Below are 17,502 nucleotides of genomic sequence, written 5' to 3'. Positions count from 1 at the left end.
ATGTGGACAACTACAAATACCTAGGTGTCTGGCTAGACTGTCAACTCTCCTTCCAGGCTCACATCAAACATCTCCAATCCAAAGTTAAATCTAGAATCGGCTTCCTATTTCGCAACAAAGCATCCTTCACTCATGCTGCCAAACATACCCTCATAAAACTGACCATCCTACCGATCCTCGACTTTGGCGATGTCATCTACAAAATACCCTCCAACACTCTACTCAAAAAATTGGATGCAGTCTATCACAGTGCCATCCGTTTTGTCACCAAAGCCCCATATACTACCCACCACTGCAACCTGTACGCTCTCGTTGGCTGGCCCTCGCTTCATACTCATCGCCAAACCCACTGGCTCCAGGTCATCTACAAGTCTTTGCTAGGTAAAGCCCCGCCTTATCTCAGCTCACTGGCCACCATAGCAGCACCCACCCGCAGCACGCGCTCCAGCAGTAATATCCTACTGGTCAACCCCAAATCTAGTTCTTCCTTTGGCCGCCTTTCCTTTCAGTTCTCTGCTGCCAATGACTGGAACGAACTGCAAAAATCACTGAAGCTGGAGACTCATATCTCCCTCACTAGCTTTAAGCACCAGTTGTCAGAGCAGCTCACAGATCACTGTACCTGTACATAGCCCATCTGTAAATAGCCCATTCAACTACCTCATCCCCATACTGTATTTATTTATTTATCTTGCTCCTTTGCAACCCAGTATCTCTACTTGCACATTCATCTTCTGCACATCTACCATTCCAGTGTTTAATTGCTATATTGGAATTACTTCACCACCATGGCCTATTTATTGCCTTACCTCCCTTATCTTACCGCATTCGCACACAATGTATATAGACTTTTTCTACTGTATTATTGACTGTATGTTTGTTTATACCATGTGTAACTCTGTGTTGTTGTATGTGTTGAACTGCTTTGCTTTATCTTGGCCAGGTGGCAGTTGTAAATGAGAACTTGTTCTCAACTAGCCTACCTGGTTAAATAAAGGTGAAATAAAAAAATGAATAAAAAAACTGTTCTCAGGTCCTCTGATGCCCTGAAGCAGGATTGAGTAGGAGGGAATCAGTGGTCACATCCAGCAGGAGTGGGGGAGGGGGGGGCAAGTCAGTAAGACAGGTCTGGATCATCAAGCCAGCCCTTGCCATTCCCAGCTTTTCTGCAGAGTCCGTGGGTAGAAACTCCTCAGACAACATGTAGCACCTACCTGGGTGAAGCCGACATCTGCTAGATTTCGCTAAGGCGCCAGAGACTCACTACACATCAATGAATTGGTTAGTCCAACCTTGGAGAGTGAAATCCAGTCAAAACTACAACAAGCCTCTGTGATGTCCCAGCCTGTGCCATCTACAGTTTCAAATAAAAACAAAACCTAGCTAGCCTATGGGTTACCTTGACAAAAATACAACTTCCTAATATTGAGTTGGACCCCCCCGTTTGCCCTCAAAACAGCCTCAATTTGTCAGGGCATGGACTCTACAAGATGTCGAATGCATTACACAGGGATGCTAGCCCATGTTGACTCCAATGCTTCCCACAATTGTGTCAAGTTGGCTGGACGTACTTTGGGTGGCGGGCCATACTTGATACACACAGGAAACTGTTGAGCGTGAAAAACCCAGCAGCGTTGCAGTTTTTGACACAAACCAGTGCTCCTGGAACCTACTACCGTACCCTGTTCAAAGGCACTTAAATATATTGTCTTGTCCATTCACCCTCTAAATGGCACACATACACAATCCATGTCTCAATTGTCTCCAGGCTTAAAATCCTTCTTTAACCTGTCTCCTCCCCTTCATCTACATAGATGGAAGTGGATTTAACAAGTGACATCAATAAGGGGTCATAGCTTTCACCTGGATTCACCTGGGCAGTCTATGTCATGGAAAGAGCAGGTGTTCATAATGTTTTGTACACTTAATGTATAAATAATCAGTATTTATTAAGCTAAAATGTCTCTAAAAAAAATGCAAGCAAAAAACATTAAAACAATAAAATATGAACACATTTACAGGAGCTCTCTGCCTAGGCGACCTCACGGCACCATGGCAAACACGGAACATATCCAGAATTATGCATTGCTGTGTAGTACAGCTCATGGATCCATGATGTAACTTCATATGGTAATTCTGTAACTGTGTGTAAATCCAGTAGACTTACTGTATTTCAATAACCCAGTTGTTTCTTTTCAAACTCAAGGTGTCATATCATAGCTGACACCCCATTCTTTCTGCAGACATCTTTGAATATTAATTCTGAGCAGATATTTATTTAGTTTTTGGAAAACGTAATTCCATTACCAAAGTTTGCATCTGCACGGTTCTCCATTAAATGAGTTTGTGTTCATGTTTCGGTGGAAATTGTTAAACGTAGTCCTGATGCATAGAGCTGTATGGATTGTTCAACTTCTAAGTCAATGTTATTTGTTTGGTATACATTATACATACAGATGTATTTTTATATTTTTATTTTACCCCCTTTATCGCCCCAATTTTGATCTTGTCTCATCAATGCAACTCCCCAACAGTCTCGGGAGGCGAAGGTTGAGTCATGCGTCCCCCGAAACTTGACCCACCAAACCACGCTTCTTAACACCCGCCCGCTTAACCCGGAAGCCAGCAGCAACAATGTGTCGGAGGAAAAGTCTGGGGACGATTCCCCCTAGTGTGATTCAGCTGAGACCAAACTGCAAAACACGACCCGGCAGCTGCACACTGAGGCATTTATTATCAATAGCTTAAAACAAATATTGTTGCTATAAGCAGAAACAGTAGTAGTTCTAAAACTGCAGTAGTTTATTGGATGAGTTTATGAGTTTTTCTCTGAAGGACAAGAAAAGAGTCAGACTGCTAAACATGCTGAGCTAGGCTACTCTTCCCTAAAACCAAAATGTAACATTTAAAAGACAACTAGGCATTGTGTCACGACTCCTACCGAGGGTGACTCCCCTCCCTGTTCGGGTGGCGCTCGGCGGTCGTCGTCACCGGCCTACTAGCTGCCACCGATCCCTTTTTCCCTTTCTGTTTGTTTTGACTAATTAGTTTCACCTGTTTTCATTTAGGCTTGTTAGTTGAGCTATTTAAGCCAGTAGGCCCGCCTGTTCTTTGTGCGGGCTTAATGATCCTTCCACTGTGTTCTGTGTGGTGGATAGTATATTTTGGGCGTTTGTATTTTGGTGCGCCCGGCATTTTGGGCTAATTACTTTTGTGCGTAATAAAGCGCTACATTGAACTTTCTGTCTCCTGCGCCTGACTCCGCACCCACTACGCCCAGACCGTTACACATTGGCTATAGACTCTAACTGAGCTCGAGGACCACTTTTGTGCTTTTTCAGTTTCCAGCTAAATTGCATGAAATACTAAAGGAGGAGTCGGTTGGAGTGGCGCTCTCTCTCTCTCTCTCTCTCACTCTCTCACTCTCTCTCTCTCTCTCACTCTCTCTCTCTCTCTCTCTCTCTCTCTCTCTCTCTCTCTCTCTCTCTCACTCTCTCACTCTCTCACTCACTCACATATTCCACAACACGATCCTACAGTGTGATGAAGGATTACTTGGGCCCGGAGCGCCATTTGCTGGGGATCTAAAGGCAATTTGAAACCATCAAGATAATTTACCGTTCCGTCAGACACGGAGGTGATGCTGTTTAAAATCTATCTCCTGCTTCTTCTCCCACTTCTCCCCCTCTCTTCTCCCACTTCTCCCCCTCTCTTCTCCCCCTGCTCCCCCTCTCTTCTCCCCCGTTCCCTCTCCTCCAAGCCCTTCCCATTTTAAGTGGAAACTGCTCTTGGGCCATAATTCATGTAGGATTTATATAGTGTGTGTGTGGGGCGGAGGGACACGAGGTAGAACACACACCGCAGGCCAAGGTCATAATAACCCTAATCCTCCCTCTTGGCACTCCGCCGCCTCCTCTCCCTTTAGATAGGAAATAAACCGGTCTACTATGCCCCTCTGTCACGACTTCCGCCGAAGTTGGTGCCTCTCCTTGTCCGGGCGGCGTTCGGCGGTCGACATCACCGGCTTTCTAGCCACCACCGATCTACGTTTCTTTTTCTATGTGTATTGTCTTGATTGTACACACCTGGTTTCCATTACGTTATAATTTATTCCCTATTTAACCCTCTGGTTCCCACATGGTTGTGTGCGTGTTTGTTCTTTAAGTGGTCGCTTTTTTGTGCCGAGCTGGATTGTTTTCCCTGTATGGAATTTGTTTGTGATTTATTTTGAGTAAAGTACGTTTTTACTCAGTTCTGTGTCCTGCGCCTGACTCCGTTCTACCTGCTGCACACAGACACCTGACACCCTCCTCCTCTTCCTAGTGGACAGAAGGATCGCACGGCCGGGCACGAACCGCCTTTAAATAAACAGAATCAGGAAAATCCTAGAATACCTCGGAGCAGAATGTCACTAAGGGCCTGTCAAGCTTCCCCGGATGGTCTGGCGGAGCTCCAGCCCAGAGTGGGAGACGAGTAGAAGAGGAGGGGCAGGTGGTTTAGGTGGAGAAGGCAGAGGGAAGCCAAATGTCTGGGTCAGGCGAAAATGACATGACAACTGCACTAAATGTAAATAAAGAGATCAGTGTGGTAATTCAATCTCCCAGACTGGAGCTAAGCTTATAAATCACAGCTCCAAACCTTCTTAAGAACACCCCAGCCCAAAACGCGGCAGCCGCTCCACAATTAGATTCTTTGTCAGCCTCTGGACTGGCCTCCGGAGCATGTCTCTCTCTCCATCTCACACACACATAGCCAAGATGGGATTTATAATGTCCAGCATCATTAAACACACATGGCTCAAACACAGCATTAGTCTGCAAAAGGGGATATTGTAGCTCTAGCACCACAACATTAAATCTAACATATCTACACAACGCAGAATTGTAATCTGTTTTATGTTCAATTGTTAATGCCTGTAAATCCAGAGAATAAACCACCTATCAAGACTAATCTAAACTGTGATATTACATGCAACAGCAGTTTTTTTTAAGGAAATCTGCACTTACCCGTCTCTTCGTCGATGGCGAATCGTCCCAGTCCACTCCCGTCCCGGATAGAGTACTGGATTTCCCCATCTCTACCATCATCGTCATCTCGGGCCGTGACTTGGAGGACGGTGGTCCCGATGCGGGCGCTCTCCTTCACCGATCCCGTAAGGGCAAAGTGGGAGAAGTAGGGAGTGTAGAGGTTCTCGTTTACATCTACCACCTCTAGTTCCACGAAGGTGACAGACAGGAGCGAGACAGGTCTCCCTTTATCCTTGGCTCTCACCGTGAGGTTGTAGAACTGTTGCGTCTCGTAGTCCAGCTCCTTGGTCAGACGGATGGCCCCACTGGCCTTGTCCACCTCGAACTTCCCGTTGTAGTCATTGGCCAGGGAGTATCTAACCTGGCCACCCAGGCCAAGGTCTGGGTCCTGGGTCTCAAGCCAGGCCACTACAGTTCCCACTGGCAGATCCTCCAGGGCCCGGGTGTTGTAGACACTGGGGATGAATGCCGGAGGGCAGTCGTTAACGTCCTCTAGAGATATCTTCAGAGTGGTGACTGAAAACTTCTGGTTCCCTTTCTCTGCACGGTCACGAGCCTCAATCTTCAAGTTGAAGGTGGAGACGAACTCCCTGTCCAGCTGGCCGGCAACGTACACAATCCCGTTGGAGCTGTTGATGCCAAACTGGGTGGTGCTGGTCAGGACGGAGTAGACAATCTCTCCATTAGGCCCCAGGTCTTTATCAGTGGCCTCAACCTGAATGACATCGGTGCCGATGGCTGTGTTTTCGGGAATGAAGGTTCTATAGCCTCCCTCCTGCAGGAACTGAGGTGCATTGTCATTGGCATCTTCTACGTAGACGGTGAGCAGACGCCAAGAGGTTTTCTGTGGCAGGCCCAGGTCGTAGATAGTGATGTTGAGGAGGTATCTGTCTCTTTTCTCTCTGTCCATGGGCAGGAAGACGCTGATCAGCCCACTCTCCATGTCGATCGTGAAACAGCTGTCTGTGTTTCCATCTGAGATGGCATACAACATCTGACCGTTAAAACCTGTGTCGCCGTCATAGGCGTTGACCTTGAAGACACTGGACCCGACCTTTCGGTCTTCGTGCACTGATATATCTGTGGGAAAGGCCTTATCAAACTGTGGTGTCTGTCTGTTGACGGAGAAAAGGTCAATGAACCCTTCCTCGATCTTGGGCTTGGTTCTAGCTTTGGACTTATTTAGTAATTTCTCAGCTAACTTTTGGGCGACTCTGGTCTCCCTACAGTTGAAGCTCTTGGGGAAAGATTTCCCATGAACTATAGAAATGTTCACGAACATCGGGTCGGAGAAGTTCTCTCCATCTGTGGCGGTTATTTTCAAACTGAAGATTCCATTTTTTGGACTGGCAGTGGAGAGGGACCTCCGTAGGGTTAGGACCCCTGAGTCAGGGTTCAGGTCAAAGAAGCCCCCCTCATTCCCTTCCAGGATCTTGTACTTCACCAGCTCCAGCTCGTCTATGTCGATGGCAGACATGGTGGTGATTACCTCATTGATGGGGAAGTCCCGAGAGACTAGTCCCTGGCACGCCACCTTCTCGAATAAGGGTTGGTTGTCGTTCACATTCTCCAGATGGACAGTTACATTGACTTCATTCTCTCGTCTATAAGGGGAACCCCAGTCAGAGGCCCTGACCACAAACACGTAGCTCTCAGACGAGGACTCAAAGTCCAGCTCCTGTGTGGTGGTGAGGATTCCAGAGAACTGGTTGATTTTGAAGGGCAGGGGCTGAAGGCTGGCTATGCTGTATGTTATGTATCCATTCTCCCCGCTATCACCATCCACAGCGGAAACCGCCAGCACGGTCCATCCCACGGGAACGCTCTCGTTGACGAACACCTCGTACGAAAGCTGAGTGAATGTTGGGGTGTTGTCGTTGGCGTCCTCGATGGAGACCCGAACTTTGACCCTCAGCTCGCTGTCCACCTCCACCACTTCCAGGTCAAACACGTCCTTGGTGCACTCCATGAACCAGCGAGCAGTTGAGATCACGCCCGTTAGGGTGTTCATCCGGAAGTAGGAGGAGTCTGCCGAGGGGGTCAGAATATATTCCGCATCGTCCGGCTCAGGGGTGATTTTCACCACCTTTACGATCGTGCCTGGGGGTGAGATTTCATTGAGACTAATTTCGTACGACTCCTGTTCGAATTTCACTTCCACAGCATGTGGTTTCTTCACGATGACGTGCACAACCCTGACCGAAGAAAACTTTTGCGGGGCACCCTTGTCCTTAGCCTGAAGTGTGAGGTTATATCCATATGGGAAGTTCTCCCAGTCCACTTGGTCAGATGCCTTGATAGCGAACTCATTGCCCTCTGACCTCTCCAGAGTGAACTGCTCCATAGGGTCTCCGGCCACTATGGACAAGGACTCAATCTCTCCATTTAACCCCTCGTCCAGGTCTTCCACAGTGACCACTGCATACACAGGGTCCTTGTCTAACCACGAGGGGACATGGGTGACCACATTCATGACTGGCAGATGCTCGTTGACACGCTCTACATGCACAAAGAGCTTGGCCGTACTGCTCACACCGTTATTGCCATACAACTTCATCCCGCGGTCCACCGCCTGGATTTCTAGGTCGTATCGGTTCTGCTCCTCAATGTTCAGTTTCCCGCTGAGGGAGACCACACCGCTAGTTGGGTGCACGGCAAACAGCTCCATTTTCTCCTTAAAGAAGTAGTAAAATTCCCCGTTGGAGCCGACGTCTGCATCAGTGGCTGTAACTTGTGCTATGCTAGTCCTGAGGGGGGTGCTTTCTGCGATGGTGACTGAGTATGTGGTGGGTGAGAATAGAGGTCGGAGGTCATTCATGTCCAGGACCTGGACAGTCACTTTGGTCCAGGTCTCCAGAACCTCCCCCTTGATGGAGGCTTTCACTGTCAGTAAGTAGCTGTCCTGGATTTCTCGATTCAAGATGGCTGCGTTGCCGCCTTTAGTCCTTATGCGTAAGAAGCAGAAATCTCCCAGCATGTACTCCTCTGCTTTAAAGAAGCCTTCTTCATCCCCGGAGGTGATCCTGTAACGGATTTCCCAGGAGCGCTGGGCCAGGTGGATGCCCATTTTAACTTTACTGTTGGCGTATGTGCGCGCTGCCGAGTTCTCGTAGACAGTGGCATGATAGACGGACTGCGTGAAGAGAAATCGAGGGCCGTCGGCGGGGCCCTGGGGAGAACCCTGGCTGTCCTGGCAGCAGCAGGGGGCAGGCTGGGAGAGCAGCAGCAGCAACAGGGCCAGGCAGAGGAGAGGGGCACGCATGCCTGTGTAGGCCCACTGGCCCATATTCACATCCATCCCATCATCACTCTTCCATCCTGCAACAAAAGAAAGGAGAAAGATGTTAGCCACGGGGGCAGAGGGGAGATTGTGGCAAAGGAGGAAAGGAGGATTTACAACCACAAAATACATGCCACATATCCCACAACTTGACCTTTGACCTCTAGGCCTAACAGGCTACTAATTTTCCATTTGATTGCAAAGATTGATTGGATGGGGAGGGAGATGACAAGAATGCATAGTAACCAGGCAACCTTAGGAGGTATGACATCATTGTGTGAGGACTCTATGGACACTGACACTCAATTGCACGTTTTGAAAAACCAGGAGGTTGGTTCAAGAAGGAAGGAACAAAATAATTGCATGGCTAGTGGAAGGAAGAGTGCAGCATCACCAAAACACACAGACACCAAAAAAAACATACCACTATTAGACTGCAGGGAAGCTGAATCTAAAAACAGATCACTCTATCGTAATTCTGTTCCTGAACTACAAGAAAATACGTCATATATCTGTCATGAACAACAGGCCAGATATGGCTCAAGCTGGGAGTCAAATAGGGCTGCTGTTGTGCTTAGTTTCTGTCAGAAAAAGAGGGAGCTATTCTGAAATAAGTGGCCACAAATATGCTCCAATCCGGGGTACTGGGAGAAACCCTGATCCGGTAAATGCCATGTTGGTGGAGATAGGAGCGCAACCGCAGTTGGGGTTATGATGACTCGACGTTTTCCACCTCGGTGACTGCAGGGTGGACGGGAGGAGTTCACATGTCCGAGAGAACTTATAATAACATGCTGGGGAAAGAGAACTGCCACACACCCACAAAACACACACACACACACACACACTCTCTCTCTCTTTCTTTCAAAACACTCTCAGCACTATGAGTCTGTCGACAATCCTCTGACCTACAAAAACATCTGCTTTTTAACAGTTGCCAAACCCCTCAGCTGAAACAATGAAAACCACCATCCAAACCCTACATTTAAATAAGACCCATCAGCCATTTAGGGAACAAAGATGACAATCCACCAAAGACTGTGTGTGTGTGTGTGTGTGTGTGTGTGTGTGTGTGTGTGTGTGTACACGTGTTACTACACTTGGTAGTACCAAAAGTCCTCACAAGAATAGTAAACCAACTAAAATTCAGATAAGTAAGGACATTCGGCCAGTCCTCACATGTAAAAAGGCTATTTTAGGACTAGGGGTTAGTGGTTAGGTTTACGGTTAGGGGTTAAGTTAGGGTTCGATTCCCATGGGGGACCAGTACGGAGGTAAAAAAATGTATGAAATGTATGCACTCACTACTGTAAGTCACTCTGGATAAGAGCGTCTGCTAAATGACTAAAATGTAAAAATGTTACGTTTAGGGTTAGGGTAAGGCTTAAGGTTTAGGGAAAATAGGATTTGGAATGGGAATCAATTGTTGGTCCCCAAAAAGTCCTCACAGGTATAGCAAGACGGTCCATTCAGAAAGTATTCAGACCCCTTGACTTTTTCAACATTTTGTTATATTACAGCCTTATTTGATTAAATATATTTTTTTCCTCATCAAATCTACACACAATACCCCATAATAACAAAGCAAAAACAGTCTTTTTGAAATTTTTGCAAATGTATAAGAAAACCCCCCGGAAATATCACATTTACATAAGTATTCAGACCATTTACTCAGTACTTTGTTGAAGCACCTTAGGCAGCGATTACAGCCTTCAGTCTTCTTGGATATGACGCTACAAGCTTGGCATACCTGTATTTGGGGAGTTTCTCCCATTCTTCTATGCAGATCCTCAAACTCTGATGCTGCCACCACCATGCTTCACCGTAGGGATGGTGCCAGGTTTGCTCCAGATGCGACGCTTGGCATTCTGGCAAAATAGTTCAATCTTGATTTCATCTGACAAGAGAATCTTCTTTCTCATGGTCTGAAAGTCATTTAGGTGCTTTTTGGCAAACGCCAAGCGGGCTGTCATGTGCCTTTTACTGAGGAGTGGCTTCTGTCTGGCCACTCTACCATGAAGGCCTGATTGGTACCCTTCCCCAGATCTGTGCCTCAACACAATCCTGTCTCGGAGCTCCTTCGACCTCATGGCTTGGTTTTTGCTCTGGCATGCACTGTCAACTGTGGGACCTTATATAGACAGGTGTGTGCCTTTCCAAATCGTGTCCAATCAATTGTATTTAACACAGGTGGACTCCAATCAAGTTGTAGAAACATCTCAAGGATGATCAATGGAAACAGGATGCACCGGAGGTCAATTTCGATTCTCATGGCAAAGGGTCTGAATACTTATGCAAATAAGGTATTTCTGTTTTGATTTTTAATAAATGTCAAAAAATTTTAATACATTTTCGCTTTGTCATTATGGGCTATTGTGTGTAGACTGGTGAGGAACATTTTTTTATTTAATCAATTTTAGAATAAGGCTGTAAAGTAACAAATGTGGAAAAATTCAAGGGGTCTATGTGTGTGTGTGTGTGTGTGTGTGTGTGTGTGTGTTTTGTAGGCTGGTTGGTATGCCTTTAATACAGCACAGTCCAGAAAAGATTGGTGAACATCCCCAATGATTAAGAGGCTACTGCATGAAGAACTGTCAGTTCAAACACTCCTTCAACCTGAGATGCAGAGACTGAGAGAACGAGGGGGTGAAGACAAGGGAGAAAGGGAGAAAGAGAGAGAGAGAGAGAGCGAGAGAGCAGCACAGAGAGTTTAAAGACTGAAATAGAATGTGAAAGGGACGGGAGGCAGAGATATGGAGCGTGGGGAGAGAGAGAGAGAGAGAGAGAGACAGAGAGAGAGACAGAGAGAGAGACAGAGTGAGAGAGAGAGAGAGAGAGAGAGAGAGAGAGAGAGAGAGAGAGAGAGAGAGAGACAGAGAGAGAGACAGAGTGAGAGCGAGAGAGAGAGAGAGAGACAGAGTGAGAGAGAGAGACAGAGAGAGAGAGAGAGAGAGAGAGAGAGAGAGAGAGAGAGAGACAGAGCGAGAGAGAGACAGAGTGAGAGAGAGAGAGAGAGAGCGGATGCTAAGAGAGAGAGAGAGAAGAAGAGGGGCCTGTAATAGATACGGTGACAGACAGAGAGAGAGAGAGAGAGAGAGACAGAGAGAGAGAGAATGAGAGAGAGAGAGAGAGAGAGAGAGAGAGAGAGAGAGAGAGAGAGAGAGAGAGAGAGAGAGAGCGGATGCTAAGAGAGAGAGAGAGAAGAAGAGGGGCCTGTAATAGATACGGTGACAGACAGAGAGAGAGAGAGAGAGAGAGAGAGAGAGAGATAAATAAATCTTCATAATGCTATAATAGGAGATTGTGTTTAGACCGTTTTACGATCTGCTTGACTGTTTGTGTTTTGACCATTCTATGATCCGCTTGACTGTTTGTGTTTTGACCATTCTACGATCCGCTTGACTGTTTGTGTTTAGACCATTCTACGATCCACTTGACTGTTTGTGTTTAGACCATTCTACGATCCACTTGACTGTTTGTGTTTAGACCATTCTATGATCCGCTTGACTGTTTGTGTTTAGACCATTCTACGATCCGCTCGACTGTTTGTGTTTATACCGTTCTACGATCCGCTTGACTGTTTTCACTAACGTTACCTCATACTCCTGCCAGTGCCAGCCAGACTCATTGCCATGTATTTAGCTTGCAATATTTAGCTAGCTAGCTAAAGGGTTAGTGTTGTCGCTTGCATAACCGGCTTGCTAGCTAGTTTATTTCCTACCTGTTACGGCTGTCGAAAGGAGGGGACCAAAGCGCAGTGTGGCGAGTGTTCATTATATTTATTTAGACAAATAAACACTATAACAAAGAACCAAACCAAAAACAGCCAAACAGTTCCGTCAGGTCACAGAATAACAAAACAGAAAAAACCTACCCACAAAAACCAGGTGGGAAAAGGCTGCCTAAGTATGGCTCCCAATCAGAGACAACGACAGACAGCTGCCTCTGATTGGAAACCATACCCGGCCAAAACATATAAATAAAATACATAGAATGCAAACCCCATATCACACCCTGACCTAACTAAACAGAGAAAAACGGCTCTCTCAGGTCAGTGCGTGACAGTACCCCCCCCCAAAGGTGCGGACTCCCAGCCGCAAACCTGAACGTATAGGGGAGGGTCCGGGTGGGCATCTATACTTGGCGGCGGCTCTGGTTCGGGGCATAGCCCCCACACCGCCCGCTGATCCCCCCGCTTCTGTGTCGCCGGAGGAACCAGACCATGGATCATCGCCGGAGGCTCTGAAACGCCGACCGCCGCTGACGACTCTGGGCTGCAGGCCGCCGCTGAAGACTCTGGGCTGCGGACCGCCTTGGAAGACTCTGGGCTGCGGACCGTCGCTGAAGACTCTGGGCTGCGGACCGTCGCTGAAGACTCTGGGCTGCGGACCGTTGCTGAAGACTCTGGGCTGCGGACCGTCGCTGAAGACTCTGGGCTGCGGACCGTCGCTGAAGACTCTGTGCTGCGGACCGTCGCTGAAGACTCTGGGCTGCGGACCGTCGCTGGAGGCACCGGACTGGGGAGCGTCGCTGCAGGCTCCGTGCCATGGTTCATCACTACAGGTTCCGCGCCATGGATCATCACTGGAGGCTTTGTGCCATGGATCATCACTGGAGGCTCCAGGCCATCGATTATCACTGGAGGCTTCATGCCATGGATCATCCTTACAGGCTCCGGGCCATGGATCATCACTGGAGGCTTCGTGCCATGGATCATCCCTACAGGCTCCGGGCCATGGATCATCACTGGAGGCTTTGTGCCATGGATCATCCCTACAGGCTCTGGGCCATGGATCATCACTGGAGGTTGCGTGCCATGGATTATCACTACAGGCTCCGGGCCATGGATCATCACTGGAGGCTTCGTGCCATGGATCATCCCTACAGGCTCCGGGCCATGGATCATCACTGGAGGCTTCGTGCCATGGATCATCCCTACAGGCTCCGGGCCATGGATCATCACTGGAGGCTTCGTGCCATGGATTATCACTGGAGGCTTCGGACCATTGATCATCACTGGAGGCTTCCTACGTGGAGCTGGAACCGGTCTCACCGGACTGGGGAGACGCACAGGAGACTGGGTGCGCAGAGTAGGCACAGGGTATACTGGGCCGTGGAGGCGCACTGGAGGTCTGGAGCTTAGGGCTGGCACACCCCGTCCTGGCTGGATGGTTATTTTAGCCCTGCAAGGGCGGACCGCTGGTACAGGACGAACTGGGCTGTGCTGGTCAACGGGGGGTACCGTACGTAGAGCTGGCACAGGATAACCTGGGCCGAAGAGACGCACCGGAGACCAGGAACCCTGAGCATGCACACTCCTTCCTGGCTGAGTGCCAACTCTAGCACGGCAACGGTGAGGAGCTTGCACCGAGCGCACCGGGCTGTGAGTGCGCACTGGCGACACAGTGCGCATCACCGCATAACACGGTGCTTGCTCGGTCACTCACTCCCCACGGTAAGCACGGGGAGTTGGCTCAGGTCTCCAACCTGACTCTGCCACTCTCCCCGTTGTTTCCTTGCCTGTTCCTCCCAGTATCGCCGTTCCGCTTTCGCTGCCTCTATCTCTTCTTGTGGACGGCGATACTCCCCAGGCCTTGTCCAGGGTCCTGCCCAATCCAGGATTTCCTCCCAGGTCCAATCGGCCCACGCTGCTTGGTCCTTTGGTGGTGGGTAGTTCTGTTACGGCTGTCGAAAGGAGGGGACCAAAGCGCAGCGTGGTGAGTGTTCATTATATTTATTTAGACAATGAAAACACTATAACAAAGAAACAAACCGAAAACAGCCAAACAGTTCCGTCAGGTCACAGAATAACAAAACAGAAAATAACTACCCACAAAACCCAGGTGGGAAAAGGCTGCCTAAGTATGGCTCCCAATCAGAGACAACGATAGACAGCTGCCTCTGATTGGAAACCATACCCGGCACTACTTTGCTTGCCATGGCATTGGCTATTAGATAGCTAGCTAATCAAGCAAACCAGACGACATGTTTGATATGATGTAGCTAGCTAGATATCTTTCAATACGACCTGGCCATATCAAATTCCTCCTAGCGCACGTTAGCTAGCTAGCTTGTTTCAACTATGATTTTCTAGCTAACGTTAGGTAGCTAGCAATCGAGGGCTGACTGTTCTCATAAAAGTTTATTTTGTAGTGCAAGGATCAGCTATGGTGGTAATTTGTGTCATGACTGACTACTGCAGTACTGCTTGTCCATGTGCTAGCTACCAGCAACAAGCTCAGATGAGCTAGCTAAACTTTGTGTCAGCATCCAGCAGTGGTTGCATAGTAACGGCGTCACCAGCCTCGATTCTAATCAAGCTTGCACCAGTTGTGAAACTGGGCTGCGGTGGCCCAGGTTTCCCTCAAACCAGCTCAAATTTGTCCCTAATTTTAAGTGACAGTGGAAACTGAGCTTTAGGCTGCTACATACACACACCTGTCCTGCATCTGACGGTAACTATTAAATAAATAAATCAAACAAGCACACACACACACACACACACACACACACACACACACACACACACACACACACACACACACACACACACACACACACACACACACACACACACCTGCTGGAAATCTCTCCTAAATATGCACACACACACATGCACCCTGCTGTGACTCCCTCTAGCAAACACACAAACACACATACAGACATCCCCACACACACACACACTCACACACCCAACCCCTATCACTCTATATCCCCAAACCCACTAAACTTATCTCCTTTTCTCGTTCGCTATCTCAGATAATCTGGTCACAGGTAAACTTTTTCCTTCCCTTATCCCTGTTCCAGCTTCCCATCGTTGGATTAAATATGTTATCGTGTGTGTCTGGTTGTGTGTGTGTGTGTGTGTGTGTGTGTGTGTGTGTGTGTGTGTGTGTGTGTGTGTGTGTGTGTGTGTGTGTGTGTGTGTGTGTGTGTGTGTGTGTGTGTGTGTGTGTGTGTGTGTGTGTGTGCGTGTGTGAATGTATATGCCTAAATTCCAGTGTCTGTCTCTATTCATATATGAGCACAGCACACGAAGGAGAGCAGAACAGAACATCACCACAGAAAAACATTATCTACAGAGAAGGCCCACTTACTGCCAGAGCTAAATAGCTCCTCATTAGCGTCTCATTAAAGGCTAATTCGCCTTATTTGTCTGTGGTAAACATCAGCCATATCTCTCTACTCCCTCTTCTTCTCCCTGAGACTTTGGTCAGAACAGCCCACAACACAGCTGACATCGCAGCAGCCTGGCGCAGATCTGTCTCCATAATGTACACCTACCGGAGAGGGATGTGGTCTGGCTTTTTGTGGGAAGATGAAGCGAATTCTCAGGCTCATTGTGCAGCGACAATCCCTGGAGCTGGAGACTTTCCTCTGCCTGTTTTTACGGCTGACGTGCTGACAAAGCCGGGCGAGCGGTGAGCGAGACAGGGAAACATACACACACACACAATGACAAATGGACACACACACACAGACACAAACACACAGTGTGATAATAGACAAACACACAGAGACAACTGCAACTCACTGCAGGCAGAGAACGCATTCCACCACAGGAATCAACATTACACACACACACACACACAGAGAGAGAGAAAGAGAGAGAGAGACAGCGAGAGAGAGAAAGAGAGAGAGAGACAGCGAGAGAGCGAGGCAAGCCAGACGCGTCCTTGGTGAAAGCACTGCCAAAAACCTGTTCTGATAAAATACTCTCTGATTGTTCTCCCTGTCCTTCTGTGATAATTATAACATTCTCTATTTGGAGCGGACTGTGTGGGAAGACTGGAACAAACAGGAGAAAAAGAAAGAGAGAAGGAGAGAGAGGAGGGAAAGAGAGACAGGGAAAGAGAGGAGGGAGGTGAGAGAGGAGGGAGGGAGAAAGGGGGAGAAAGAGAGAGAGAGAAAGAGGGGAGGGAGGTGAGAGAGAGGGGAGAGAGAGAGAGAGCGAGAGAGAGGGGAGGGAGGGGAGGGAGGTGAGAGAGAGAGAGAGAGAGAGAGAGAGAGAGAGAGAGAGAGAGAGATGCACTCGTCCTAAACATCAGCACCACAGGTAACTTCCACAAAGCTGTCAACAATTTATTTTTCTAAAACAAGCCTGAATCCATATTATGCCTTAGAGAGGCATAGCACCACATAACTAAACTGCAGAGGGACTGATTTGATCATTCAAATCAATACAAAAATAGTCAACTTGTGTACTGTAGGATGTAGAATGTACATTTACCAAGTGTAGAAGTAAAAGATGACTCAGCTATAGGCCTGCACATACTGCTGACTAATCCTTCAGGCTAACGTTATCTGCCCTGAGAGAAGATTGAGACACAATACAGCTTGCTGAGGTGTGTGTGTGTGTGTGTGTGTGTGTGTGTGTGTGTGTGTGTGTGTGTGTGTGTGTGTGTGTGTGTGTGTGTGTGTGTGTGTGTGTGTGTGTGTGTGTGTGTGTGTGTGTGTGTGTGTGTGTGTGTGTGGGTGGGAGAAGGGCGTGACAGACACCCTAGAGAAAAGATCTGGTAAAAAAACATGCAATAGAGAAAAACTGTCACCTGATATGTGGTTTCCCAATAGAGTCACCAGAAATCTCAGACAGCCCCCTCACCTCTCACACACAACGGATCAGTGTCCCTCCTCCAGCTGTATTCCCCATCAGAGGCTTGCTGAATGTGTTTTCTCCAGGGACCCAACCTCATATACTGTACCTCATACCTACCTATCACTGATCTGACACACATCTGACTCTATCAGGCACCTACTATTTGTCAAGTCAACTACCACATTACCACGACTCAGCGAGGAAGGAGTGCCTTCTTGGTCATGATCATCACCATCATCACCATCATTGTCTATGCCCTTCATACTGTAAGTCATCCAATCTCTGCACGAATCAATACAGCCTACTGGCTGTCTCAGTTGATCCAGTCCATCTCTCCTTCAACTCAAACCAGTGTCCCCCCCCCACACGTATCTCTCCACCCCCTCCTCTCCCCTACATACACACCAAGCCCCTGTTCTGCCCTGCTGCCCCAATGACCCTCCACTGGCCCATGACCCTCCACTGGCCCATGACCCTCCACTGGCCCATGACCCTCCACTGGCCCATGACCCTCCACTGGCCCATGACCCTCCACTGTCCCATGACCCTCCACTGGCCCATGACCTCCACTGGCCCATGACCCTCCACTGGCCCATGAC

General features: G+C 48.3%; 1 protein-coding gene across 8 annotated transcripts in view; it reads right to left on the bottom strand.

Moving 5' to 3' along the window:
• LOC106613153 (protocadherin Fat 3) overlaps positions 1–17,502 on the bottom strand; it is a 354,754-nt gene that overhangs the window by 220,989 nt on the left and 116,263 nt on the right. For 7 of the 8 annotated variants that reach the window (XM_045724738.1, XM_045724741.1, XM_045724744.1 and 4 more), the window contains exons 1-2: positions 15,592–15,946; positions 5,007–8,345 (exon numbers count right to left, since the gene is read on the bottom strand). In XM_045724738.1, coding sequence (XP_045580694.1) covers positions 5,007–8,325 — 3,319 coding nt within the window. In that variant the 5' untranslated portion in view covers positions 8,326–8,345; positions 15,592–15,946. Of the gene's footprint in view, positions 1–5,006; positions 8,346–15,591; positions 15,947–17,502 lie in introns of those variants that run through there. The other variant, XM_045724739.1, reaches the window with a different exon arrangement.

Source organism: Salmo salar, chromosome ssa09 (genome assembly GCF_905237065.1).
Source record: "Salmo salar chromosome ssa09, Ssal_v3.1, whole genome shotgun sequence".
Lineage (NCBI taxonomy): Eukaryota > Metazoa > Chordata > Actinopteri > Salmoniformes > Salmonidae > Salmo > Salmo salar.
Note: the sequence above shows the minus strand (reverse complement) of the source record. Positions and strands in the feature narration are given on the sequence as shown.